The sequence below is a fragment of the Glycine max genome, chromosome 10, assembly GCF_000004515.6.
Source record: "Glycine max cultivar Williams 82 chromosome 10, Glycine_max_v4.0, whole genome shotgun sequence".
Classification (NCBI taxonomy): domain Eukaryota; kingdom Viridiplantae; phylum Streptophyta; class Magnoliopsida; order Fabales; family Fabaceae; genus Glycine; species Glycine max.
In genome coordinates this window covers 50,904,910-50,927,459 of record NC_038246.2, presented here as the reverse complement: position 1 = coordinate 50,927,459, position 22,550 = coordinate 50,904,910, and the positions used below count along the sequence as shown (strand labels likewise).

The 22,550-nt window shown below is 30.6% G+C and overlaps 3 protein-coding genes and 2 non-coding genes across 8 annotated transcripts; 2 read left to right on the top strand and 3 right to left on the bottom strand.

The window, feature by feature from the left end:
• Positions 1-386: 386 nt before the first annotated feature.
• TRNAK-CUU (transfer RNA lysine (anticodon CUU)) lies at positions 387-459 on the top strand. The gene has a single exon. It is a non-coding gene; the product is annotated as a tRNA-Lys (tRNA).
• Positions 460-4,009: 3,550 nt separating this feature from the next.
• On the top strand, positions 4,010-6,897 carry LOC100817136 (putative nuclease HARBI1). Its single transcript, NM_001317704.1, is given in 2 exon segments — positions 4,010-4,444; positions 5,800-6,897. Coding segments are annotated over 2 exon segments (1,149 nt in total). The 5' UTR covers positions 4,010-4,332; the 3' UTR covers positions 6,837-6,897.
• A 7,773-nt stretch (positions 6,898-14,670) lies between these two features.
• On the bottom strand, positions 14,671-15,432 carry LOC100816598 (zinc finger protein ZAT11-like). Its single transcript, NM_001254484.3, has one exon. It carries the CDS (start codon positions 15,373-15,375, stop codon positions 14,818-14,820), a length of 558 nt encoding a protein of 185 aa, NP_001241413.1. The 5' UTR covers positions 15,376-15,432; the 3' UTR covers positions 14,671-14,817.
• Positions 15,433-19,017: 3,585 nt separating this feature from the next.
• On the bottom strand, positions 19,018-21,764 carry LOC100816073 (2-oxoglutarate dehydrogenase, mitochondrial). Of its 4 annotated transcripts, none has more exons than XR_416576.4 (4): positions 20,721-21,758; positions 20,421-20,636; positions 20,105-20,226; positions 19,018-19,474 (listed from the first exon to the last, which is right to left on the bottom strand). XR_416576.4 is itself a non-coding variant. In XM_003536719.5 (3 exons), exons 2-3 carry the CDS (start codon positions 20,217-20,219, stop codon positions 19,203-19,205), a joined length of 387 nt encoding a protein of 128 aa, XP_003536767.1. In that variant the 5' UTR covers positions 20,220-20,226; positions 20,421-21,764; the 3' UTR covers positions 19,018-19,202. The 4 variants fall into 4 exon arrangements, 1 of the variants encoding a protein (XP_003536767.1); XR_005886788.1 differs by having other exon boundaries at positions 21,240-21,758; XR_005886787.1 differs by having other exon boundaries at positions 21,424-21,758.
• On the bottom strand, positions 21,569-21,764 carry LOC112998285 (U2 spliceosomal RNA). The gene has a single exon (XR_003263321.1). It is a non-coding gene; the product is annotated as a U2 spliceosomal RNA (small nuclear RNA).
• Positions 21,765-22,550: the final 786 nt, after the last annotated feature.

The window sequence follows — 22,550 nt, the reverse complement described above, 5'->3', positions numbered from 1 at the left end:
CCTAATCTTTCCCTGTTCTAAATATCAGGCACATGCCCCATGTGGTTCAAATATTGGAATTAGATACTACAAGAACCACTTAACTGTGCTCTATAAACACTGCAATATGCAACCGTTCCAATGATATCTTATATTGAAGACTTCGCATTTCGCAAAGCTATCAAAAAATTATTGCTAACATGTCAAATGGTACACTATATATAGATACGTCATGTATAATTTAAGACTTAATTCATTTGAAATCATCGAATCTGCAAAGTGAGAAAGATATTGAACTTAATGGCACATATATATTTTTAGTTTTTACACGTTCTACATATATTTATTCTATATTCTATAAAAAACAGGTTACTACATATTATTTAAAATTTCAAGTTTCAACAGTTGCCCGTCTAGCTCAGTTGGTAGAGCGCAAGGCTCTTAACCTTGTGGTCGTGGGTTCGAGCCCCACGGTGGGCGAAATTTTGATTTTTTCATTAACGTCTGAAAATCTTGCTATCACGTGGGTGCTGTCGGAATTTACCCAACAATTACACACTTCAATTTTAAACGGTAATCGCATTTTAGACGTTCATAGCCACATATTTTCATCAATCATCATACGTTTTATTTTATTTTATTGGCATCTTATGTTATTAATCAATTAACGTCTGTATTGTTTTTTTTTTTCATAAAATGGCTAAAAAATTTCCTACCGATAATTGCATTTTTTCGGTCATTGATAGACATTCTTTATTTCTTTTTATCATACATTTTTTATTGGCATCTTATGTGATCAAACAACAGCCTTGGTTGGTGAAACCCTAAAACATTATTGGAGCTTTCAGTCGAATTCTTGTTCTGTCAAAATTAAGCACCAGAGAGCTGCAACTGCAAACAAGAAGCACAAATTAAATAGTATTTCATTATGCTGATTATGTAACATTTTCTATGTTCTGAAACAGGCTGCACAGAATATCAGTTTGGAGTATAATTTTTTTTTTTATCAATGTAGAATTAAGAAATATACTCAACAAGTCCTCTTTTAAAAATTGCTAATCCTCATTGCTTCGCCAAATTATTCAATCTTGGATCATTAGCAACCAAAACGAGCGACTTTTTTTTTTGTACTCACTACAAAATTCTTGATCAATAATTTTTTTCTTAGCAAACAATAATTTTTTTTACTGAATAGTATTTATCTCATTTTTTATGAATCAAATGCTCAATATAAAGTATTGCATGATCAATAGAGTAGAGACTAGAAAATAATGGAGTCACTGTTGTTAATTCATGAGCAACTTCATTGTTTGTCTCTTAACAAATCTTATTATACAAGATGAATGAGTAATTAAAATCTTTCTACACTCAGCAGTAATATTTTCCAATTTTGTTAGATCCTCATATGCAGTATTTATTTTGTTAACTACCATTTTAGAGTCTAATTTGAACATTACATAATTAAAATTTATTGTAGTTACAAAACAAAGAATTGTTTATAGACTCATGTTTCACTGTCTTAAATGTCCATGCATGGTTGTCTACTTGTCTCCATGATGTCATTATTAAAATAAAACTCTCTTGACCATCATGAACACACAAACTAGTTCAAGTGATATTATGAATCATATGAAATTCACGATGCATTTGAGTCATTTATGTTCTAGTTTTCACCAGTTTTCAACGACGCAGTTTCAAGTGTCAATTTTTTGTAATTGATCTTTTTGTCTTTGTATACTTCCAACTCTGATAAAACTCCTCCCTTTTTCTAACCACAGACTCACTTGGGACATTCGTGTTTTCTTGGACCTTGTCATTCCTCTTCTTCCATAAACTTCATAACAAGATAGTCATTTGATCTTGCCTTTCTTCTTGTAGTTTCAAAAACAAGACGAAGAATTTCTTACATGCGGTTTGGAACAAGACCTCTACAATGACTTAAGTTGAGTTTCGACCAACAATCTTCATTTTTTGTGCACATAAAAAACATGTGAATAATTGTCTCAACTTCACATAATGAACAAAAAATGAGATATTGTGCTCATCTAGAATTTAAAATTGCTATATTGGAATACAACCTCTACATATTTTTCACATCAAAATTCTTACTCATGGTAAAACATCCTTCATGTAATGTTAGGTGTTCATTATTCGCTAATTCATTTATTATTACTTTGTACATACTTTTTATCTAGTAAACTCCATTCGGTGTATAACAAACAACAAACTATATATATAAAAAATTGATAGAAAAGTTAAGTCAGTTTGTTTAAACTTATTTATTGAAATAAATGTTTATTTTAATAAAAAAATAAATCCCTTTTTATTTTTAATATGTTTGTCTAAACTGCTTATATTTTAAAAAAAAAATATTCCTACTTATTTTAAGAAACAAATATAACTTCATAAAAAAATACTTATATCAAAAGCACTTATTTTAAAATTATTTTTTAAAATTTTAACAAACTCATCCTATATCATTTTAAAAAGCGTGTTGTGAGGGGTAATTGAAACAAAAAAGAAACATTTCTTGTCGTCAATAACGTGAATATCTCGTTCGTGACTGAAAGAAATAATTCAAAAATTCTATTGAGATGTTAGCAAGAAAATATATTATTATTTTTATAATAAATTAATTCAATTAATACCTAATATTTATATCTTAAAATTACAACTGTATTAAAAATAGAAGAACAAAATTTTAAAAATGGAAAATTTTTGTGACTTATAAAGTCTTGCCTAATTAAATTCAGATTAGTGTAAAATTTAGAGTATAAAAATCCTTATACACATATCTCATCTACATTACTGCTAATAATTTTTAACCTAGACCTATACAAATAGCCAATATATATATTCGATTGTAAGTAGGTGTCATTCCTACTTGTGTTTTTAAAAATGGGTTATTTGCACTAGTCTTGACACGACCTAGACCTATTTAGGTAGAACAAAGATTTTCTTAAATACCTAAACAAAGAAAAACATAATCCTTTTAGCTTATTTGGCGTAAATTCCATTCTATTATAATAAAAAGGTAAACTCCGCTCCATCCTTAGATACATTAATTTTACTTGATGGAAGATTACAACATTAGTATAGTTATTATATGGTGGGGTAATTTTAAAAAAAAATATCAAATAAAATTATAGTTAAGATTAACATCGAAAAGATAAAACATTTTTCTAATACTATTTCTTAAGTGGGCACAGGAAACAAATTTTAATAATTTATTTATGACAAATGTGATTAGTGTCATAAGTGCACTGATTAATTGAGAAATTTTTGTTTAATTAAAATGTAATATTCTTAAAAAAATATAACTTTAAAAATAAATAAAGATTATAATTTAAGCATTTATCCTAAGAGAAGATATAATCTATTGATAAAACAACATTTCGAGTTTTTTTTTCCCTAGTGTATGGTTTAAAAATGAATTTCTACACGTATTTAAGCTCAAGAGACAATGATGATAATGTGAAAACAGAGATGGTCTAACAACGACGGGTAGTAAATGAAAATGATATTTTGAATGAATATTATTGTCGAGACAGGAACGTAGATGAGACGAGTGGAGCGAAAAATGCAATGTAACAAAAACATGGGAAAATGACGAGAGAAATAAATAAAAGAGATGCGGTAAAAAAAAAAAAAAGATGAAATAAGACATGGTAAAAAAGAATGAATATCAATAACAAGTTAGAGCATTAAGTGTTCAAAAACGTTTATTCTCAAATACTATTAATTCTAATTTTTATTAATGGTTAAATTAACTAATTCATGAAAATAAAAATAAAAAGTTAAGAACATTAAATTCATCCTAAATTAATATTTTTTTAAAAAAATACTTCCGTAAACAAAACTAACAAATATATATTAATGAATTATGTTTTTCTCACTCACTCACTGTCACCTCATTATAAGAGATTTTAATTAAAGACATTTTTTAAAAAAAGATTAAATCTTATAATAAAAAATAAACTATAGTTTAAATTCAGGCGGAATATATTTGATTGCAAACTGAGTTGAAAATAATAATGAATTGAATGCAATTGTTGATGTCCATTAGGAGAGAAACTAGCGGTCTCATTGAACTTGGCCTGGCCTGGGCTGGCTAATATTCTTTGATTCCCTTCACTTGACCAATATATATTACACCACGCGTTAGTTACTCACGTATTCTGCTTCTTTCTTTCTCTCACCCTTGCTTGTTTATGCTTTCCAACTTGCCCTTCCATTCATTCATTATAATAAATACTCGGGAATTGGCACACACACCTCACACTTCTGTTTCTTCTTCTCGTTGCTGATTAATGGCTTTTGTGATTGTGATTGTGCTTTTCTGAATAATACTGAATGGGTTCCATCAGAGGGATCAAGAAGAGGAAGAAGGCTGACAACAAAGATGGCCAAGATGCCTCTGCAACCTCATTCGATTGGTGGCATCACTTCTCCCTCAGAATCTCAGGTACACTACAATTAATAAATATCCTTTCTTTTTATTCTGATAATTGTGTGTTGCTTGCTTGTTATTGTATATCATGAGTTTTTAATGTAGGGCAAAGAAGTTACGTGCTTTCTTGTAATGGGTTGTAGGATTCCAGATTTGTTTCTTCAAGCTTACTAATTTACTCACTTTGCTTGACTTTCATACTCATGTTGCTCTTATTGGGCATACTTCTTGCCCAGTTACTTGATAAATAAAGTAACCTCATACCTTTGACCCATTTGTGTTGTATTTGGAATTTGTTTTACTTAGGAATTGTCGTAGACTTTGGTTTCAATTTTCTTCAATTACTCTTGTTTTGGTTCGCATATCGCTGCTAGGCTAGTTGTTATTCTGTACCTTAATTAGAACATTGGTGGTATCCTGATTATAGGTATAAATACCTGCATTATTTTTATGATCTTCACTTGTTACAGTAATTCACTGTACGTAACAAATTGGGTATCTTATGCTTTGTTTTCACGTGAATTGTGCAGCTTCTTTCTCTTGTTATGCATTCATGTCAGTCAATACTCATTTTGACTTTCTATCTCCATTGTTTCAACCCATCTCAAATGATCTTTCTTCCTTTACTCCAGCTTTTTTGTCTCTTCCCAATGTCTGCTTTGAGGAGTCACATAATTTGCACTCTCATCTTTATACTGACTAATTACCAAATACATGAGCAGTGAGATTACTCAAACTTGTGGTTAACACACATTCTAACTAATTAAACTACTTGTGAAATAAATTTTTTCCATGTGGCTTATTGAATTGATTGATGATAGAAAAAGTATACAGATTAAATGTGAGAATGTGCTTAGATGGGATTAAATGTGAGACTGGTATGGTCGATAGATACAATAAAACATTGAATTGTTATGAGTTGAAAGCCTTCTAATCTGATTGACAGCTGAAGAGGTTTTGAAAGAAAAATAAAATCAGAAATGCATAGGTATGAACCCTTCTTCTGTTTTTGAAGTTGAAACCCTTCAGTCAATTCATTACTATACTAATTTTCTTAATTAAAACTCTCATATATAGCCATCAGGTTGTGCATATTTTTAGATATTTATGCATTGTGACTTAAGTAGATTGCTTTGTATAAGAAGAGACAGATTTTTCTAATATAGCTTTCAGAGAAACTGACCTCTAGATTACAAAGAATTTGCACATAATCTGCTATTGCTTCTTCTGGCATGTGGACTACCTTCCTTTCATTTTATTTATGATGGTTCATGATGTGCTACACTTATTCATAATATATTATTGTGAAACTCAATTTCCCATTTACATGATATGCTAATGTTTGATTTTGCTAATTTTTGGACCTTTAGCTCGATCTAAAAATATAGAGAAATTTGAGTCTGTTTTCAAGATCTCAAGGAAGACGTTCAACTATATATGTTCTCTTGTGGAAGAAGACATGGTGGCCAGAGCCTCAAATTTTGTTGATTTAAATGGAAATCGCTTGTCTTTGAATGATCAAGTAGCTGTAGCTCTCAGAAGGCTTAGCTCTGGTGAGTCATTGTCAACCATTGGTGACTCATTTCGGATGAACCAGTCAACTGTTTCCCAGGTAACATGGAAATTTGTGGAAACAATGGAAGAAAGAGGGCTCCACCATCTTAGTTGGCCTTCAACTGAAATGGAAATGGAAGAGATAAAGTCCAAGTTTGAGAACATAAGGGGCCTTTCTAATTGTTGTGGTGCCATTGACAGTACACACATAATGATGACTTTGCCCTCTGTAGATGCCTTGAATAGCGTGTGGATTGATCGTGAGAAGAATTGCAGCATGGTGTTGCAAGCTGTTGTGGATCCGGATTTGAGATTCCATGACATAGTTACTGGATGGCCAGGAAGTATGAGTGATGAGCAAGTGCTTCGAAGCTCTTCTCTTTTCAAACTTGCTGAAGAAGGGAAGAGGTTGAATGGGGGTAAGAAAACACTTCCAGATGGATCAGTGTTAAGGGAATATATTATAGGGGATACAGGCTTTCCCCTTTTGCCATGGCTTCTTACACCTTTTGAAGGTAAAGGACTGTCAGATATTCAAGTTGAGTTTAATAAAAGGATTGTTGAAACCCAAATGGTGGCCAAGAAAGCATTGGCTAGGCTGAAGGATATGTGGAAGATAATCCAAGGTGTTATGTGGAAGCCTGATAAGCACAAGTTACCAAGAATTGTTCTTGTTTGCTGCATACTGCATAATATAGTTATGGATATGGAGGATGAAGTACATAATGATATGCTCTCTTGCCACCAGCATGATTCGAGATATCAAGACCAAACTAGTGAATTTGCTGACAATACTGCCAACATTATGAGAGAGAAGCTATCTCTCTACTTATCAGGCAAAATGCCAACTTGAAATATCATTTCTTCTGATTGTTACAATTGAATTGGAGTTATATAAAAATAGATTTTTACTCTACCATGTTCATGTTAGTGGTTGACAACTAACTTAAACACAAATAAATTTTAGTTGCCTCTGCTTCAATGTCTGCTCAAGGAGGAGGATACTTATTCTACTTCTGGTTGCATGAGCTATTTGCTTGGTAGTTAGTTGAGTTAGTTATGTCTTTGATTACTCCTTATTTCATTTTTTCGGTCATAGACGCTAATTTGTTTATTTGGGGAGGGCAAATTAGTCTTCCTACCTCTTCTTTGCTGGGGATTTAGATGCGTTGACTAGTACTTTAATGACATAACATAAATGATGAAAATTTTCTTCTTGCAATTGCAATTTGTGGAGTAAATGAAAAACTTAATAATTATTTATTCTTATTAAACGTGATAGAAAATACCTCAATTTGGACAATGCAGTATGAATATAGCATCAAATGTTTAGTATCACTACTTAACGTTTAGAAGAACTTATGAACAAATTATTTGAAATTTTCTTTTGTTCCTCTTTTAATTAAATAATAATGACTTTATTATGTGAGGCATTATTTAGTGCCGCGGTGCATCCCCTCTTTCCAAACCTATTTTCTATCCTGTCATATATGTGTGTATATATAATGCCATTTTTTAAATTATTTGGTTACTTTTTAATTTTTTATTTTATTTTTAATTTGTTAAATAAGACAACATTTATAAGTACTTATGTATGTAAACATTTCAAAATTGTATAAGTAACTTTTAACATGTGTATCCAAATGCAAATAACTTATTAAGATTTTAATTAAGTTGTTTTATCAGCCCTTCTACGCGGAGTCCAACTTAATTTGTTAAGAAGAATATGTAAATGTTATAAGCCTTCTAGTATGTCTTTAATTTTTTCGGATAAAAAAATAAATAATCGTCGTATATGTCAATCGAAATAGACTAAATAGGATATTTAAAGAATGAGTGAGATGATCTCTTGGTCTCACATCTATAAAGAAGTAAACCAGGTTGTAGATGCATTTGCTAAGCATGAACCATCCATTCATGGAGAATGATGTATTTTTTATGTTTTCTTGTGCTTTTTGCATTACCTTATTTATCTGGTATTTTATTTCCTACTTTATTAATACCAGATCTGGATATATTGCAATCTTAACGTTCATACTCTACATTTTAATTAAATAAAATATTATCTCCTTAGTTTATCTTTTTTGGAAAAACTAATTTGGCTCATTTTACTCAAATTTTTTTAAAAAACTTATAAATTTTACCTTCTATTGTTGTTGAGCTGGTGTGACGTGCTAAAATAATAACATTTTTTGCCCCCAACATTTTAATTTTTTGGCAAATTTTTCACTTTTTGACAAATTTTATTCTTATTATTGTTTTTTGATGAATTTTATCCCAAGTCTTATGTCTTATGCTATGCCAACATGTCACAGCAGTTCAAGGAAGAACGATGAAATACTTTGGTGGCCACTCCAGAAGATTAAAATGAATCCCCAATTATTACTTCACATGTCCTCTTTATTAATTGCAATTTCATTTCATTTAGTCATATATATGTTGATCGGTTCAAACCAGTTTTGTGTCCAACCCTATTAATAGATTACTTATGCATCCCGGTCGAGCTTGCCATGAAAACCCTCCTCTTCCATGTGACCAATTTGTTCCCCAATATTACTTAAGCATCATCTTCATTCCTCTCTTAGGACATTAGTCTAGTGACTTCCCGTGGAGAACTGAGGAACAAGGGAGGGAATGTGGACTACTTTCCAGGTTATGTTTGGATTGATGAGATGAGATGAAATGGAATAAATTCTTTATTTTGTTGTTATGATACAATGAGATTAAGTAAACATGAACAATGAAATAGGATGAAACAGGTTTTAATAGTATTATTGTACTTAGTCCTCTTTTTACTGATCTAAACAATGAAACATAATAGTAGCATCATTATATTTCATTTCCTTCTTTTCTATTCTCTTCTTCCAATTTAAATATAGCCTAAAAGTTGCATGCACGTATTTTACTCTAAATCAAACAAGAGGCATGAAAGTCTATATTACTATGCAATAACATAAAACGATGAAAGGCATATTAGATAAAATGATGAAAGGTATATTAGATAATTTGGACATTTTATACCAAATGTGTTGATAATAACTCAACGATTATGCACACTAAATTTTAGATAAATTGGACATTTGTAATTGTGTAATTTTATTGTCTAACATTTACTTATATTTATAGAATTATATTATATGTTGAATTTAAAGAAGTTTTAAATAATTACATTTTCTTATAAAAATATTTATAAACTTTTTTTAGAAGTTGAAAAATTTGTTTTACCGTTTGATAAATAATTTTTTAATGTTTTTATAAATGATACTTGAAGTAATTTTTTTAAAACACTAATTTTTAATTTTTTTAACATTTTTTTTTATTTTTATCTTTAAAATATTTAATTTTCCTATTATTCTTTTTAAATATATCATTTATGATATTTTATATTTTTTAATTACTTCAATAATTAATTTTATTAAACACTTATGATTTAATAAATTAATTAAACTGTTACAAAAAAACTAACTTAAAAAATTTTAACTACCAATTAGTAACTTATTTTTCAACTTCCGACTACCTTTCTATCTTTCATTATTTGAATTGTTGCAAAAAAATCAATTCAATTTCGGAATAACTCGTGAAAAAAATAAAAAGTACTGTAGTAGTACTATCTTGTACGGTTCTACCAGTCACAAATAAAGCAATGGGTAGCTGAACGGTTCCAATTTTCAAGTTACTCTCATCAAGTGGGTATACATTTTACTCATGGATTACGCAACTTTTGTATTTTATTTTTAGGCAATGGATTAAGTTAGTCTATACAAATCAGAAAAGAAATAATTAAACGTATTCAAGGGTGATAAGCAAACCAAAGAATAATAAAATATATATAAGTACGAGGAAGGGATTTAAAGATGAATACAATTAGAAAGTATTAATGGTGTAATTTTTTTTATAATATTATCTAATCATAAATTGATATATGATAAAATTATTAACTTTTATAATAATTAAGAATTTAAATACATTAATAGTGTATTTTTTTATATTATCATTATATATATATATATATATGGCCAATTGGCATAGTTAGATATTTAGAATATACAAGAAGCGAGGTAGGTATAACAAAGCTAGTATTGAATATTTAGAATAGACAAATTTAGGACCTTTTTTTTACAGATATGGGTTAATTTTTTAAAAAAGTTATAGAAATAAGTAAATTTTGAAAATATCACGAGTATGAGTAAGTCATATTTTAAAATATTATTTCAAGTATTTTATATTTTTTATAAAAATTGTATTATATAAAATGACTTTAGTTTTATTTTATTTTATTTAAAAAAATTAATGAAGTCATAGATATAATTATGATTTTAGTTTTTTTTTTTTAAAACATTGAAGTCGTTTGTTAACTGACGACTTTAATTTATTTTTTTAATTTAAAATATGAGATCAGAGGGAACACTTACTCGGGCTGATGAGTGGCACATATTACCAAGAACTTCCTTCAGAAATAGCTACTGCCATTTTCTGTGGGGATATTCCTATAAGTGCAGCAGCCAAAAAAGTATATCGCTTGCCTGTTACCTGTCATCCAAGAATCCAAAATTTTCTCTCTCAAAAGAGTAACTCTTGTTTCATACTTTCCTTTACCGGTAACTACAAATTAAAAAAAAAAAAAAAGAAGAAGAAGAAAAAAGTTAAATTCGTCTGGTAGCAAACGACTTCAATATTTAAAAAAAAAACAAAAATAAGACTAAAGTTGTACTTACATCTATGACTTCACTAATTTTTTTTAAAATAAAATAAAACTAAAGTCGATTTTTATAATGAATTTTATAAAAAGAAAATATAAAATACTTGAAATTGTGATTTAAAGCACAATTTCAGTAGTTTTTCTTTTAATAATTTTTTTAAGTCGTATTTTAAAGTATAACTTCCTTTGTATGAAGTCGTGTTTTAAAATACGACTTATCCATGCATATAATATTTTAAAAAATTTATCCGTTTCTTGTAATTTTTTTTTTAAAAATGAACCATATCTGTAAAAAATAACAATCTCGTTGACAATTGACATGGTACGGAACATGGGTAAGCCTGGACTAGGTGTGGGAAAAGCATACTGAAACATGGATATAGAAGTGGCATTATTATTCTTAAAGCTGGTCATATCCAAATCCAATTTGGAGTCTTACCAAACAAAAAATTGCTCATGTGAAAAGAGATTAACTTGTAAATTTTCAGTTTTGACCAAGAAACGTCCAAAATGCAACATTTAAAAATAAGACCAAACTACTCATAACCCAACTGTATCAACCAAAGTACAGGCTTGCAAAGTTGCACCATTTTGTACACATTTGTCACTTATACTATCATGTGTGGAAACTAGAAACCTTTACCTGAATACCTCAAATGTGTTTCAGTGACGTGCAAACAAATAACCGCTCGTAACCCCCAAGATCGATAGTGAGAAAACTGTTCAGGTCATTTTACTTTTTGTTAATGCTTCTTTGTCAAATATTATCCATGTCATGCCAAAAACCAGCGTCTCTATAACAAAATAAACGATGAATTTCCATCTTAAAAAGTTGTAAATTTCGTGTCCTGATATATCAACAACTTCATTTATTATTATTATGAAACCTCTCTTAGTTACAGTTACAGGACAAAAGTCTCTAATGGGACCTGACTAAGCAAAATGAAGGAAATTGCTACTGAGAAGCTTCGACAGGAACTAAAATTAAGGTGGATGATGACTGTAAGCTAAAGTCTATTGTAAATTTGTAATCAGTATGCTGTACGTAAGCACATATATAATAGTTGATTGATTTCCAGACTGAGACTTTGCAATCCCATAATCCCATCATTGCGTATAATATGTCATGTTTCCATGTTTAAGATTAAAAAATAAATAATACATTTTCTAGATATATAACTTCGTATAGCTAGCTACCTTACGTAACTTGTAGTGTTATCGAAATTAATTAATTAGTATATCACTTAATTATGTCATGTACAATAAAATCAATTTAAAATATAAAATATGTCAAATTATAATTTTTATGGGTGTGGTATGGGAGTGTTTTATTTACAATACTTCTTACATTTAATAAATATGATATGAGATTAATTTCTATCTACGGTCAATGTAAATAATTATATCGTTAACTAATTAAAACTTTTGTTGGAATGATTTTTAAAATAATTATAATAAAAATCAATAAATTTATTATACATGCTGGTTTGTATCTTTGTAATAGTGTACAAATTATTTATATTGTTAATATATACATATACAAATCTAAAAAATTAAGATGGAAATATAATTTATCTATAAATAGATATAAATTATTTAAGTAATTAGAGTGCAAAAGTATTAATAATTATAATAACGCATTTAATAGATGATTTTATAAGTATTTTACACTCAATATTAAGTATGTTGACTTATATAAATTAAGAACCAAGTACTTTATAAGTTTGTTGATGGATAAATTATGCCCTATTTAGAAGACTTATTGAAAATACACATTTAAATAAGTTATTAAGAAAGTCAAATTAGAGAGTAATAGAAATATTCAAAGCCTTACAAAAAAAAAAGTGTTTTCTTTTTCTCGAGCAAGGTTTGAACCACATTCTCCAAGGAAAAACACGCCTAAACTATCACAGTGTTAGACTAACTAATAATAAAAATTGCATAAATATTGTTATAAAAAAATTGCGTAAATATTAATGCTAAATATTTTATTTTCTGAAAACTAAAACAAAAGTTTGGGCCGCCTTATAAAATCAATGTGTTGTCTATTGAACTAACTCCTTTCTAATATGAGATTTTTCTCAGTCGCATATTCACTTTGAACTTAAAATTCTAACCTGCAATCCATTTGCTCAAATTTAACTTACTCTAGCTAGTTGCTACCGACATTATAATCGCTAAAATTGTTGAACACAAAGTTTGAAACAAGAGTGCCAATAGTAAACTTTATTATAATGAAACGACTTTCTAGATGGTATGCAAGTTCTTTTTGTTGGAATACAAAGTCAAATTTCACATCGAATAATAATAAAAAAAATTAAATATCATATAAATAGGAAAAAAAAACTCATAAATTTGAGTATCTCTTTTTGTATTTACTCCCTTCAATTATCCTACACACGTGTAGGATAAGATTTTATTGGACCCGACTGCACGGCACTGGTATTTAATTTGGAAAATTTATTCTACAATATTCCAATGTATTGTTATTTATATTTTATAAAAAGAAATTAAACTCGTGATTGTGATACAAATATCTGCTCTGTATGAAGTGACAGAATCATTAAGTTAAAGAAGTGAATTAGTTACTAGCAGCTGATGATTACAATATCGAATAAGAAGTTTAATATCATATAGCTAGTAAGACAAGTAGAACTAAGATACATACTACCACATATAAAAAGCCTATTTTAATCAGTTTTGTTTATTTTCATCACACATGGAGAAGTTGTGTACATGTTTGTATGTAATTCAGTGCTCTTCACTATATATTAATTCATAGTATTACGTTATATAAATTTTTTACATATAAAAAAAGCATTTACAAAAAACCATTTATTTAGATTAACCAGAAGCAGATCGCTTTCTATTCCCTGTTAGGAAACCCGTTTTGTGTTTCTTTTCCTTGAGAACGTGGGCCATGCATGTCTGAACCTTTGACTTAAAGAAAACGAGAAATCAAAGTTTAATTAAATTGGTATTTAACTAAAATATTAAATGTTGGCTGGACAATTTTCTTTCCACTATGATCCACGTTCAGAAACGAAATTAACGGATTGAATTTATTCTCACACAAATCCCAATCTCCTTTCAAACAAACAAAAAAAATCACAAATCCCAATCTCATTTAATGGCAGAAAAATATTTTAGCTACAAATTAAAGAAACTGTGACTTGTACAAATATGCTTATAATAAAAAAAAATGCTTGATTAAAAGAAACGTTAAAGTAAAGATTCAAATTAAAGAAGGTTGAAAATTTTCAAATATTTCAGGGTTGTTTGGATTGAGAATAACAAGGAATATAGCTTCTTCTTTTTTTTTTTTTTTTGGGTTTGAGAATAACAAGAATTAACTGTTGTATATTTCAAATTGTTTTAAAATCTTTATCTTTTTCGTGATAAATATCTATACTTCAGGTTTGCATAGACCCGTTCTCTCTCCCACATCATTTTCTTCTCATCAGTTCCTGGTTTATATGTCTTACTGCTAGTTCTGCTATTTCTGGTATCTCAATTATGATTGAGATGATAGGAAAGAACCTATTATATCCTTAGAGACTTGTGCAGAACATGGATAAGTCTCCAAGGACAATATAAATTCACACATCTCGAATTAAATTTTGTTTATGTTTTTTCTTAGTTCGTGAAATTTAAGTTCAAGCGTTCGTAATTGAAAGGAGGATCATGAGGACAACAATCTCAAGGGTACAAGGACATGCATATTCTTGATTTAATTAGTTAAAATCTGAATATATAGCTAGTTCTTTTTTTAAAAGTCAAAAGAATGTATTAATAATTTGAGAACCAAACTTACCACTGTAAGAGTTTAGTTAAGATAGTCTTGATACAAATATCCATGATACAGATTATGCCCAAAATTAACACTACAATCAATCAGGTTAATGGCAAGCAATTTGAAGTGAACACATTTCCAGTCAAACTATTTTAACGGATTTGATTTACAAATTAAGCGGGCACTTTTTCTTGGTTTAAGTAATTAACACGGATTTCTTATATATATCCAAGAACTGAACAAAATAATTTGCATACAGTAAAGTAAAATACAAAAGGAGCAAAAAGTAGTAAGATCTACCTAACTATATTGTACTCTACAAACTATGTGCCAAGAATTAATTCAATTAAAGCAGTGAACCAAAGGAGTTGCTTGTCGTCCAATCTTCAAAAACTCCAAGTCATTCTCTAGAGGCGTCAAATTCAAATCAGGAAACAAAATCCTCTTGGTGTCGTTAACCTTGTGGTTGTGGTTCATGTTTGGTGGTAAAGTATTATCAACAGTGCTACCACCACTACTGCTGCCAGAACTCATCAAAGAATTAATAGTAGTGTGCATGTTTCTATTTGATGCTGCTGCTGCTGCAGCTCTATGACGCCTCATGTGTCCTCCCAAAGCTTGTCCTATTGCAAACTCCAATCCACAAATGGAACACTCGTGCGTTTTAGGCTTTGGTGGTGAACCATGAATTAGCACTTGGCCATCACTCTCTCCCATCAACCTTGGCTTCTTATGACTCGCACAGTGGCCACCCAATGCCTGAAACGACGTGAACCTCCGATTACATGTCTTGCACTCAAACACACGGTTGTCGGAAGTGTTCAAGTTGGTGGTGGTTCGAGAAAGCAACATCAAGTAGTTTGCCATGGTTATGCTATCAACTTCTCTTTCTCTCTTCATCACTATATGCTATCAATAGTACTTGATATAATATTGGTGTTTTGGTTTGAAAGGCGTGATCGAAAATGGATATGATCAAGGGTTTAAAAAGAATAGAAAGGTGTGGAATTAATGGATTAACTGGTGTATGAGACTTTTGAGTATGATGCATGTGTGATAGATATTTATAAGGTTGGCTTTGTTTGTTAGCCTGAGAGTTTGACACTTCTAATTAATATAGGTGACTTTTCTGAATGTAGTATGTATGTGTAATGTGTGAACATACTAAACCTGTGACTTTGAATTGATTTTTTTATATATATATATAAAAAAGTTTTAAGTGTGTTGGATCTGAAGAGGACATACTTTAAGATTAAAAAATATTTAGAAGTATATAAATTATCTAAAATTCTCATATATTGACAAACCTATATCTTTTGGGGAAATAAGTTGATTTTTTTACCGACTACAACAACCTTTTTTGATGATTTGAATTCTCAATTACTCTTACGTAAGCAAGTACGAGTAATGGAGCCATTAAAAAGCAATCCATTGGATATATGCATTGAACTAGGGTTTTTCCTTTGACTAGTAGGCTTGGGGTGAAGGTAAGCGTGATTGGTTAGTTGATTGATGATCGATGCTAATATTAATTCAAGCTTATAAACAATTTTATAATGAAAGTTCTCGGTTAAAATCTAATTTTTTTCTCTTTATTTTCTTAAATTCATTATTTTAATTTTCTTATTTTTTTAATTGAAACATTTCATTTTCATTTTTAAAAAGTTTGGGATTTAAATCTCCCATTTAGTTGAAACATTTTATCTTTCATTTTTTTAAAAATTCATAATTTTAATTCATTTGACTGATTTCAAATGTTAATATATGTACTCCATAAATATTGAATAACATGAGATTATTTATTATTCACACGATAAATATTTTTTAAAAATTATATGATTTTCAACACGCTTAATTTATTAAAAAATTTAAAAATATATAGTCAAGTCCAAAATTAATAAAAAGAATTAAAATTATAGATTTTTTAAAAGTAAAGAATAAAATATCTCAAGTAAAAATTAGGAGAATTAAAATCGTGAAATTTTATAAAATGAAGATAAAATGTCTCAATTAAAAAATAAAAAGAGTAAAATTACAAATTTTAAAAAGTAGAAAAAAATACATTTTAGCAAAAATTCTTCTACTGGAATTTTGAAACAATATTAAGTGGCATAAAATAAAAAGGCTTCTGGATGGCAGCCACCATAAGATAAAATTTTAAGCGTTCATGTATTGGACTGCGCTGTTTACTTGGAAAACTACTTCTCTTCTAGACTTTGTCTGACCAAGGAAAATGGAATATTAGTCAAACGTGCAGCATATGTCTTGCTCAAGAACGTTCACGCATTAAATTATCAATGATGTTTCCATTAAATTATTATTTGCATATAAAAAGATATTTAATATAGCTGAGCATTAATGCCTATTATAGGGTCTGTTGTTTGTCTAAGTGACACAATCACTTTTAAATAAGACGTTAATAAATTAATAAGCTTATTACATATTCAATGTGATGATGGTTAATGTCATATAATTAACTGGGCCAAGTCAGCGATATAACTCCATTATTTTTTATTCAAACATATTTTACCCAAAAATAAATAACTAAAAATACTTTCAATTAAAGTATTATTTTGTTATTAATAATTAAAAAATAAACAACATTAAAGTAAATGTTATACAAACTAGATATGTAATTAGTATTTTAGTCCTTATTATATAAAATAAATGCTTATTTTCTATAACAAATTTTATAATAAAAAAAATATTTCAACAACTATGAGTGAAAACCGATTAGTTAGTCAGAGAAAATAAACAACTGAGTGTAAAATCCAACTATGAGCGTAATCAGAAAGCAAGAAGCAACCTCTTTTCTAGACGTGAATTCTCACCTCCCTTGGCCCGATGTGGGATTGCCAAGGTGCATTATAAAGTTAACGTCGTTTACCCATGCGGGATTTCTACTCTTTTTAGCATCCGATGTGGGATTTTATTGTGCCAAGCAAAGGGAGATTTTTCCTTATGGTGTACTACCACTTGACGTGGGATTTTTTCCTGATTCTATTATACTATGTTTGTTTAAGGCTAATTGTGTTTCGGGGTGCAGCTGGTTTGGTTTTAAGCTGACCACATGTAAGCTTACAATTTGTATTGCTTGTCAACCTATATCTTAGACTAATAAAATTAATATTTACCAATAAAAAAATGTTCCCTTAAAATTTCTTATTTTCGTATCTCACATATCCATTACACTAACAGAAACTTTATACTTATTCCTACCCCAACTGATTACAAAGTTTGTATAAAATTATAGGGCCTGCCAGGCCCATGTTATAGTGCAGCACAAGAGCGACACTTGAGAACCCCAGTAGCACTAGTAAATGTTGCAGAAATATACTTCATCATTGTTAGTTCAAGTTCTGATCAATAACTGGCCAGTTACATGGAGCTTGGTTAGGTTGGTGCACATGACATCATAGCACAATTTTTGCTAAGATAGACAAAGTCATCGTAGGCCTTCTATTCCTGTCAAAAATAGGATATTGCACTTATTTTCTTCGCGTCCAAATTAAATGCATATGCACCTCAGGTAAAATAGAAGACTCTGATGCATAAATAAGAGTCTAGAAGACCTATCAAGAAGGACGAGTGCAAAGGGAGAAATGACAATAGTAGCAACAGGATGGCAATATACTGCTAAAACATGTTGGCTAAGCCCTTGATCCTCGGTGAATTTACAAATTATGGACATTCCTGCAAAGCCAAATTGTATCAAAATTGTACCAAAATATGGCACATTGCCAACTTGAACACTTGTGCCAAGGATTCCATGATTAATCTGCAACTCTGCCTTTCATTCACGGCAGAACTTAGCTCTACAAGTCTATGGGTATGTGAATTCACGTTTATTGTAAAAAAAAAGGTTTTAATAACCACGTTTTTTTTCTTTCTTGTTCTTCCAATGACCAGAACAAATTTCACCGCAAGTATTTTCCTTTTTAACTTCCAGTATAATCTTCCATTAAATTCTTACGAGCAAATCCTTTTGCCATTGTTAACATTCTTTTGACAAAAGATTAAGGCAACCACGTCTGCTGCTGACTGTTGAGTTGTAAAAGTGTCACCACCACGTTGAGAGGACATGCCTAAACAATGGTGGTGGTTCAGTTGCTCTTCTTTAAGCGCAATATATCAGATATTAAGACCAAGTTCACATTAAGTGTCTGCTATTATAGAATTTTATTTTTATTACCTTTATTCATATATTATTTGCAATGCTGCTGTTATGAAAAAGAGTGATCACAGCTCAAATAATATTTGTGCAGTGCATATAACATGAGTCTTGATACTCACACTGTAACATCCCTTGGTCAGTTTGTTCACTGCATGAGGCAGTAAGCGGAGGTGAATTGAATCTCAGAGTGGTAAGAAGTATACTTCTTCGAGTTCGTAGGAGATTCTAAGATGTTCTGTTTTTTACATGTATTATGCATTACTATTGCTGTTCTATCTTGAAGGGAATTCATTTTTTAAATAAAACCTATGCCACAGTTGTCATATATTGAAACTATTAAATAATACTAATATAAGCAATAACAGTAATAATCACAAACTAAACAATTTTTATTGGAGGATAATCAAGTTTCGCCTCTTAGTAACATAGGAAAAAATTACCTCAGCGGAAGTAAACAGTATACACCTTGAATTTCGGCTTACCTGACATCTTGTCAAAGGCAGAACACATAAAAGTGAAAAGCAAAATAAGCTACCTCCAATTATTGCCTTCATCACTCTGGAGAAACAATGTATATGCTATGCCTCAGTAAAGGGAAATTGATTGGCTCACGTTGAATGGCTTTCTGAACTAGCTCAGCCTGCTCGTTAAGGTGAACCTTGAGGAAACCAGTAGCTGTGGCTGCAGAGGGAGCACGACCAGCATATTTGACATCTTCATAACCTCCCCTACCTACAGCCTTCATGGAAGTTATGAGTCGGGGTAAAATATAAGTGTATCCACCCATGTTCATTGGCTCTTCTTGACACCAAACAACCTCCGCATCTAGCAAAAACACAACAAACTATAACGTAAAACAACTAACCTCAACAGACTATATGTTATTAAAATCCTACCATTTTAAATGTATAATGCTTAACCCTAAATGTCAACGAAGACAAAAACAAAATGTTCTACTAATTAGTTGACACAATGGCACATCTAAGTTCAAACACTTCACATATCATGATAAACATCAACTACAATTGAATAATGCTCTAATAAATTGATTCCTTTGGCTTTTAACCACACTTTTATGACATCTAGAAAGCAATTAGCAGCAGCATGCAGTGCAATTTCAATCAGGCCTTGTCTGGTAGGATCTAAAAAATTGTATAGAAGGAAAATCTAGATGCTTTCCAATCCTTCCAACTAACAAGCAGAAATAAGCACTCCATATTGTTAGTCTGCTTTGACACCAATAGGAAAACAACTGCCCCCATATGGCTGGTCTTTTGCTAAGGTAAAAGATGCAACAGTCATGAGATAAAGAAAATGAATATCAAGCATAGAAATCACAAACAAGAATTAGTTCCCACGCTAATAACGGTAACAGACATATTCAAGCTTCAACATGAAAAAAAAAAAAAAAAAAAAACGGATTCCATTTCTAAAGAGCATATTGAAAAGACATACTTGGATATCTTTTGAGCTCTCGTTGGACAATCATAAGGGAAAGGACAAAGCTTTTCCACCCTACATACTGCAACATCCTTTGCATCTTCCTTTGTTCGTTGTTCATCAAGTTCATAGTAAACCTGCAAGGAATATAAGACATTAATAGTTATAAAAAGCATATTTAGAAAACAATGATAAATCGTAGATGTAAAACATAAACCGTAATCAAAGCACCAGCTAAAATTCATAAATACAGTTAACACTAAATCCAGCAGGTGTCAGAGCATAAAAACCAAAGACATGAGAACAGGTAGTCCCAATCAGTACCACACACCTTTCCAGAGCAGAGTACTAAACGTCTGATACCCTCCTCAACATCTGAGTGCTTATTTTGGTCTTTAATGAGGCGCTTAAATCAAGTTCCCTGTTTGTCAAAACCCGGGTGTCCTTGAACATCATCGAACTCTGATAAATTTGATCTACAAGTCTTACTACGAAGCAGGTTCTTAGCTGGCATCACAATGAGAGGCTTACGGAATTCTCTATGTATCTGCAAGAAAACAAAAAGAAACAATGAGAAAATAAATCAACACAAATTTAAGTGACAAAGCCAACATCAATCAAATCACTGTACCAACTACAAAAATGCCACAGTAAAACATGGAAAAAATTTGCAGGAGTTGTAACATTAACAATCTGCCAGTTACACTCCTGAATTTGTTTCCTTAGAATAGGATCCATTTCAGGAATAACATAAGGATGGTCATCAGCCATCTGCGAATAAATTAATGAAAACATTGTATAAATACTATTAACAGTAACAATGAAAGATGAAAGGACATATGCAAATAAAAAAAAGATCTTCAAAAGCAAGAACCAAGAGACAATTATTCAAATTATATGTTTGCAATAAAAACACGAGATCCCAACAACCAATCTAAATTAAACAAAAAGTTCTGTTTCTTTATTGTCCTTCCCCCTTCTATGAACTTCTAAGTTTCCACACTTAAAGGTGGCTAAATTCAAAGAGTCATATTTCATTTTCAGCATTGTTCCACTAACCTATACCCTTGGTATTCCCCAAACTAATCCCGTTATAAATGATAAATACAGACTACTAACAAGTGTCACCCAGTAATAAAAAGAAGCTTACGATTTAAAACAACCATGCACAACACAACATCAACAACGTAAATTGAACATGATAGAGCCCTTTAGTTTGTGGTGGTATGTCAACCACAAAGTAGACAAAGGCTGGCAAGCAGATTCATGCAGAAGGAATAAAAGCTTTCAAAGAAGTTTCAAGGAATTAGAACACAGGTTTCATAACAGAGCACCTGATGATCCCAACAATTTTTAAGATCTCTGGTTTCACACTGCACAGTATAGACCATAGATTTCAGCATTTATGAAACCAACAGAAAAGATTCAAGCAACAAAATTACCAGAAACTAAAACATTAAAGATATTTAAACTTATGTTATAGGGTGCGCCAGGCCCATGCTATAGTGCAAAACAAGGACGACGCTTGAGAACCCCAGTAGCAAGCTACTGCATTGGGATCTCCCCTTCAAAAAATAAATTTAATATCGTGTGGGCCAATGGCCCACATATCAGATATTAAACTGATAAGAACAGATACTACACTTGATCTTAGCCAAAAGGCCGAGAAAGGTATGAATTTTTAACTGTTGAAACGTTTGTTTTATAATAAAACTTCAGGTGATTCTTATCTTAACTCAGCGATGTGGGACTCACTCATGGGTGGTTCCACATTGAACATCAAGTGACCTTTGTGTCTATAACGTATCCTAATTAGATTACACTTACACTTGCATATTTCACAACCCATCTGGATTAATGCTAAACCCCTATAACTGATTAATTGATTCCTTAAATTAAATTAACGGTGAGATTAGTAACTGGGAGCTGAGCACACTCTTCATCCTCCTCGGAGACTCTACCTCACTCTAGAAGTAGTGGATTACAATGCTCACTGCATAGTCCAAACTCCAAAGCATGCAACTAACAGGGATATAGTAGTCTGTACTCTTCAGAACCAGGCAAAGAACCTGATCTCTACTGAATTATGGAGCACAGATAAGATCCTGCTCATTTTTCGTACTGTAGAATACATTTATGTTAACCTTACACAATCTTCAACAGTGCTGTTTTCATAGATATGGAAACTGATGATTAAATACATCATACATTAATATATGTTAAGCATGCTACTTTCATATTCACATTAGATATACTGGATCTATACAATAGTTGTGAAAAAGTCCAGGTGTTACGTTGTCACAATTCAGTCACAAAACAAAACCATATGATGATCAGTACCACAGAGCAATCCTAATTTATAAGTTGGATCCAGTGAGAATGTGAGATCAGTAACTTCAACCAAACTTAAGTTTAATTAATCAAATATCACTCTACTGTGACCAACTTAAATAAGTAAAAT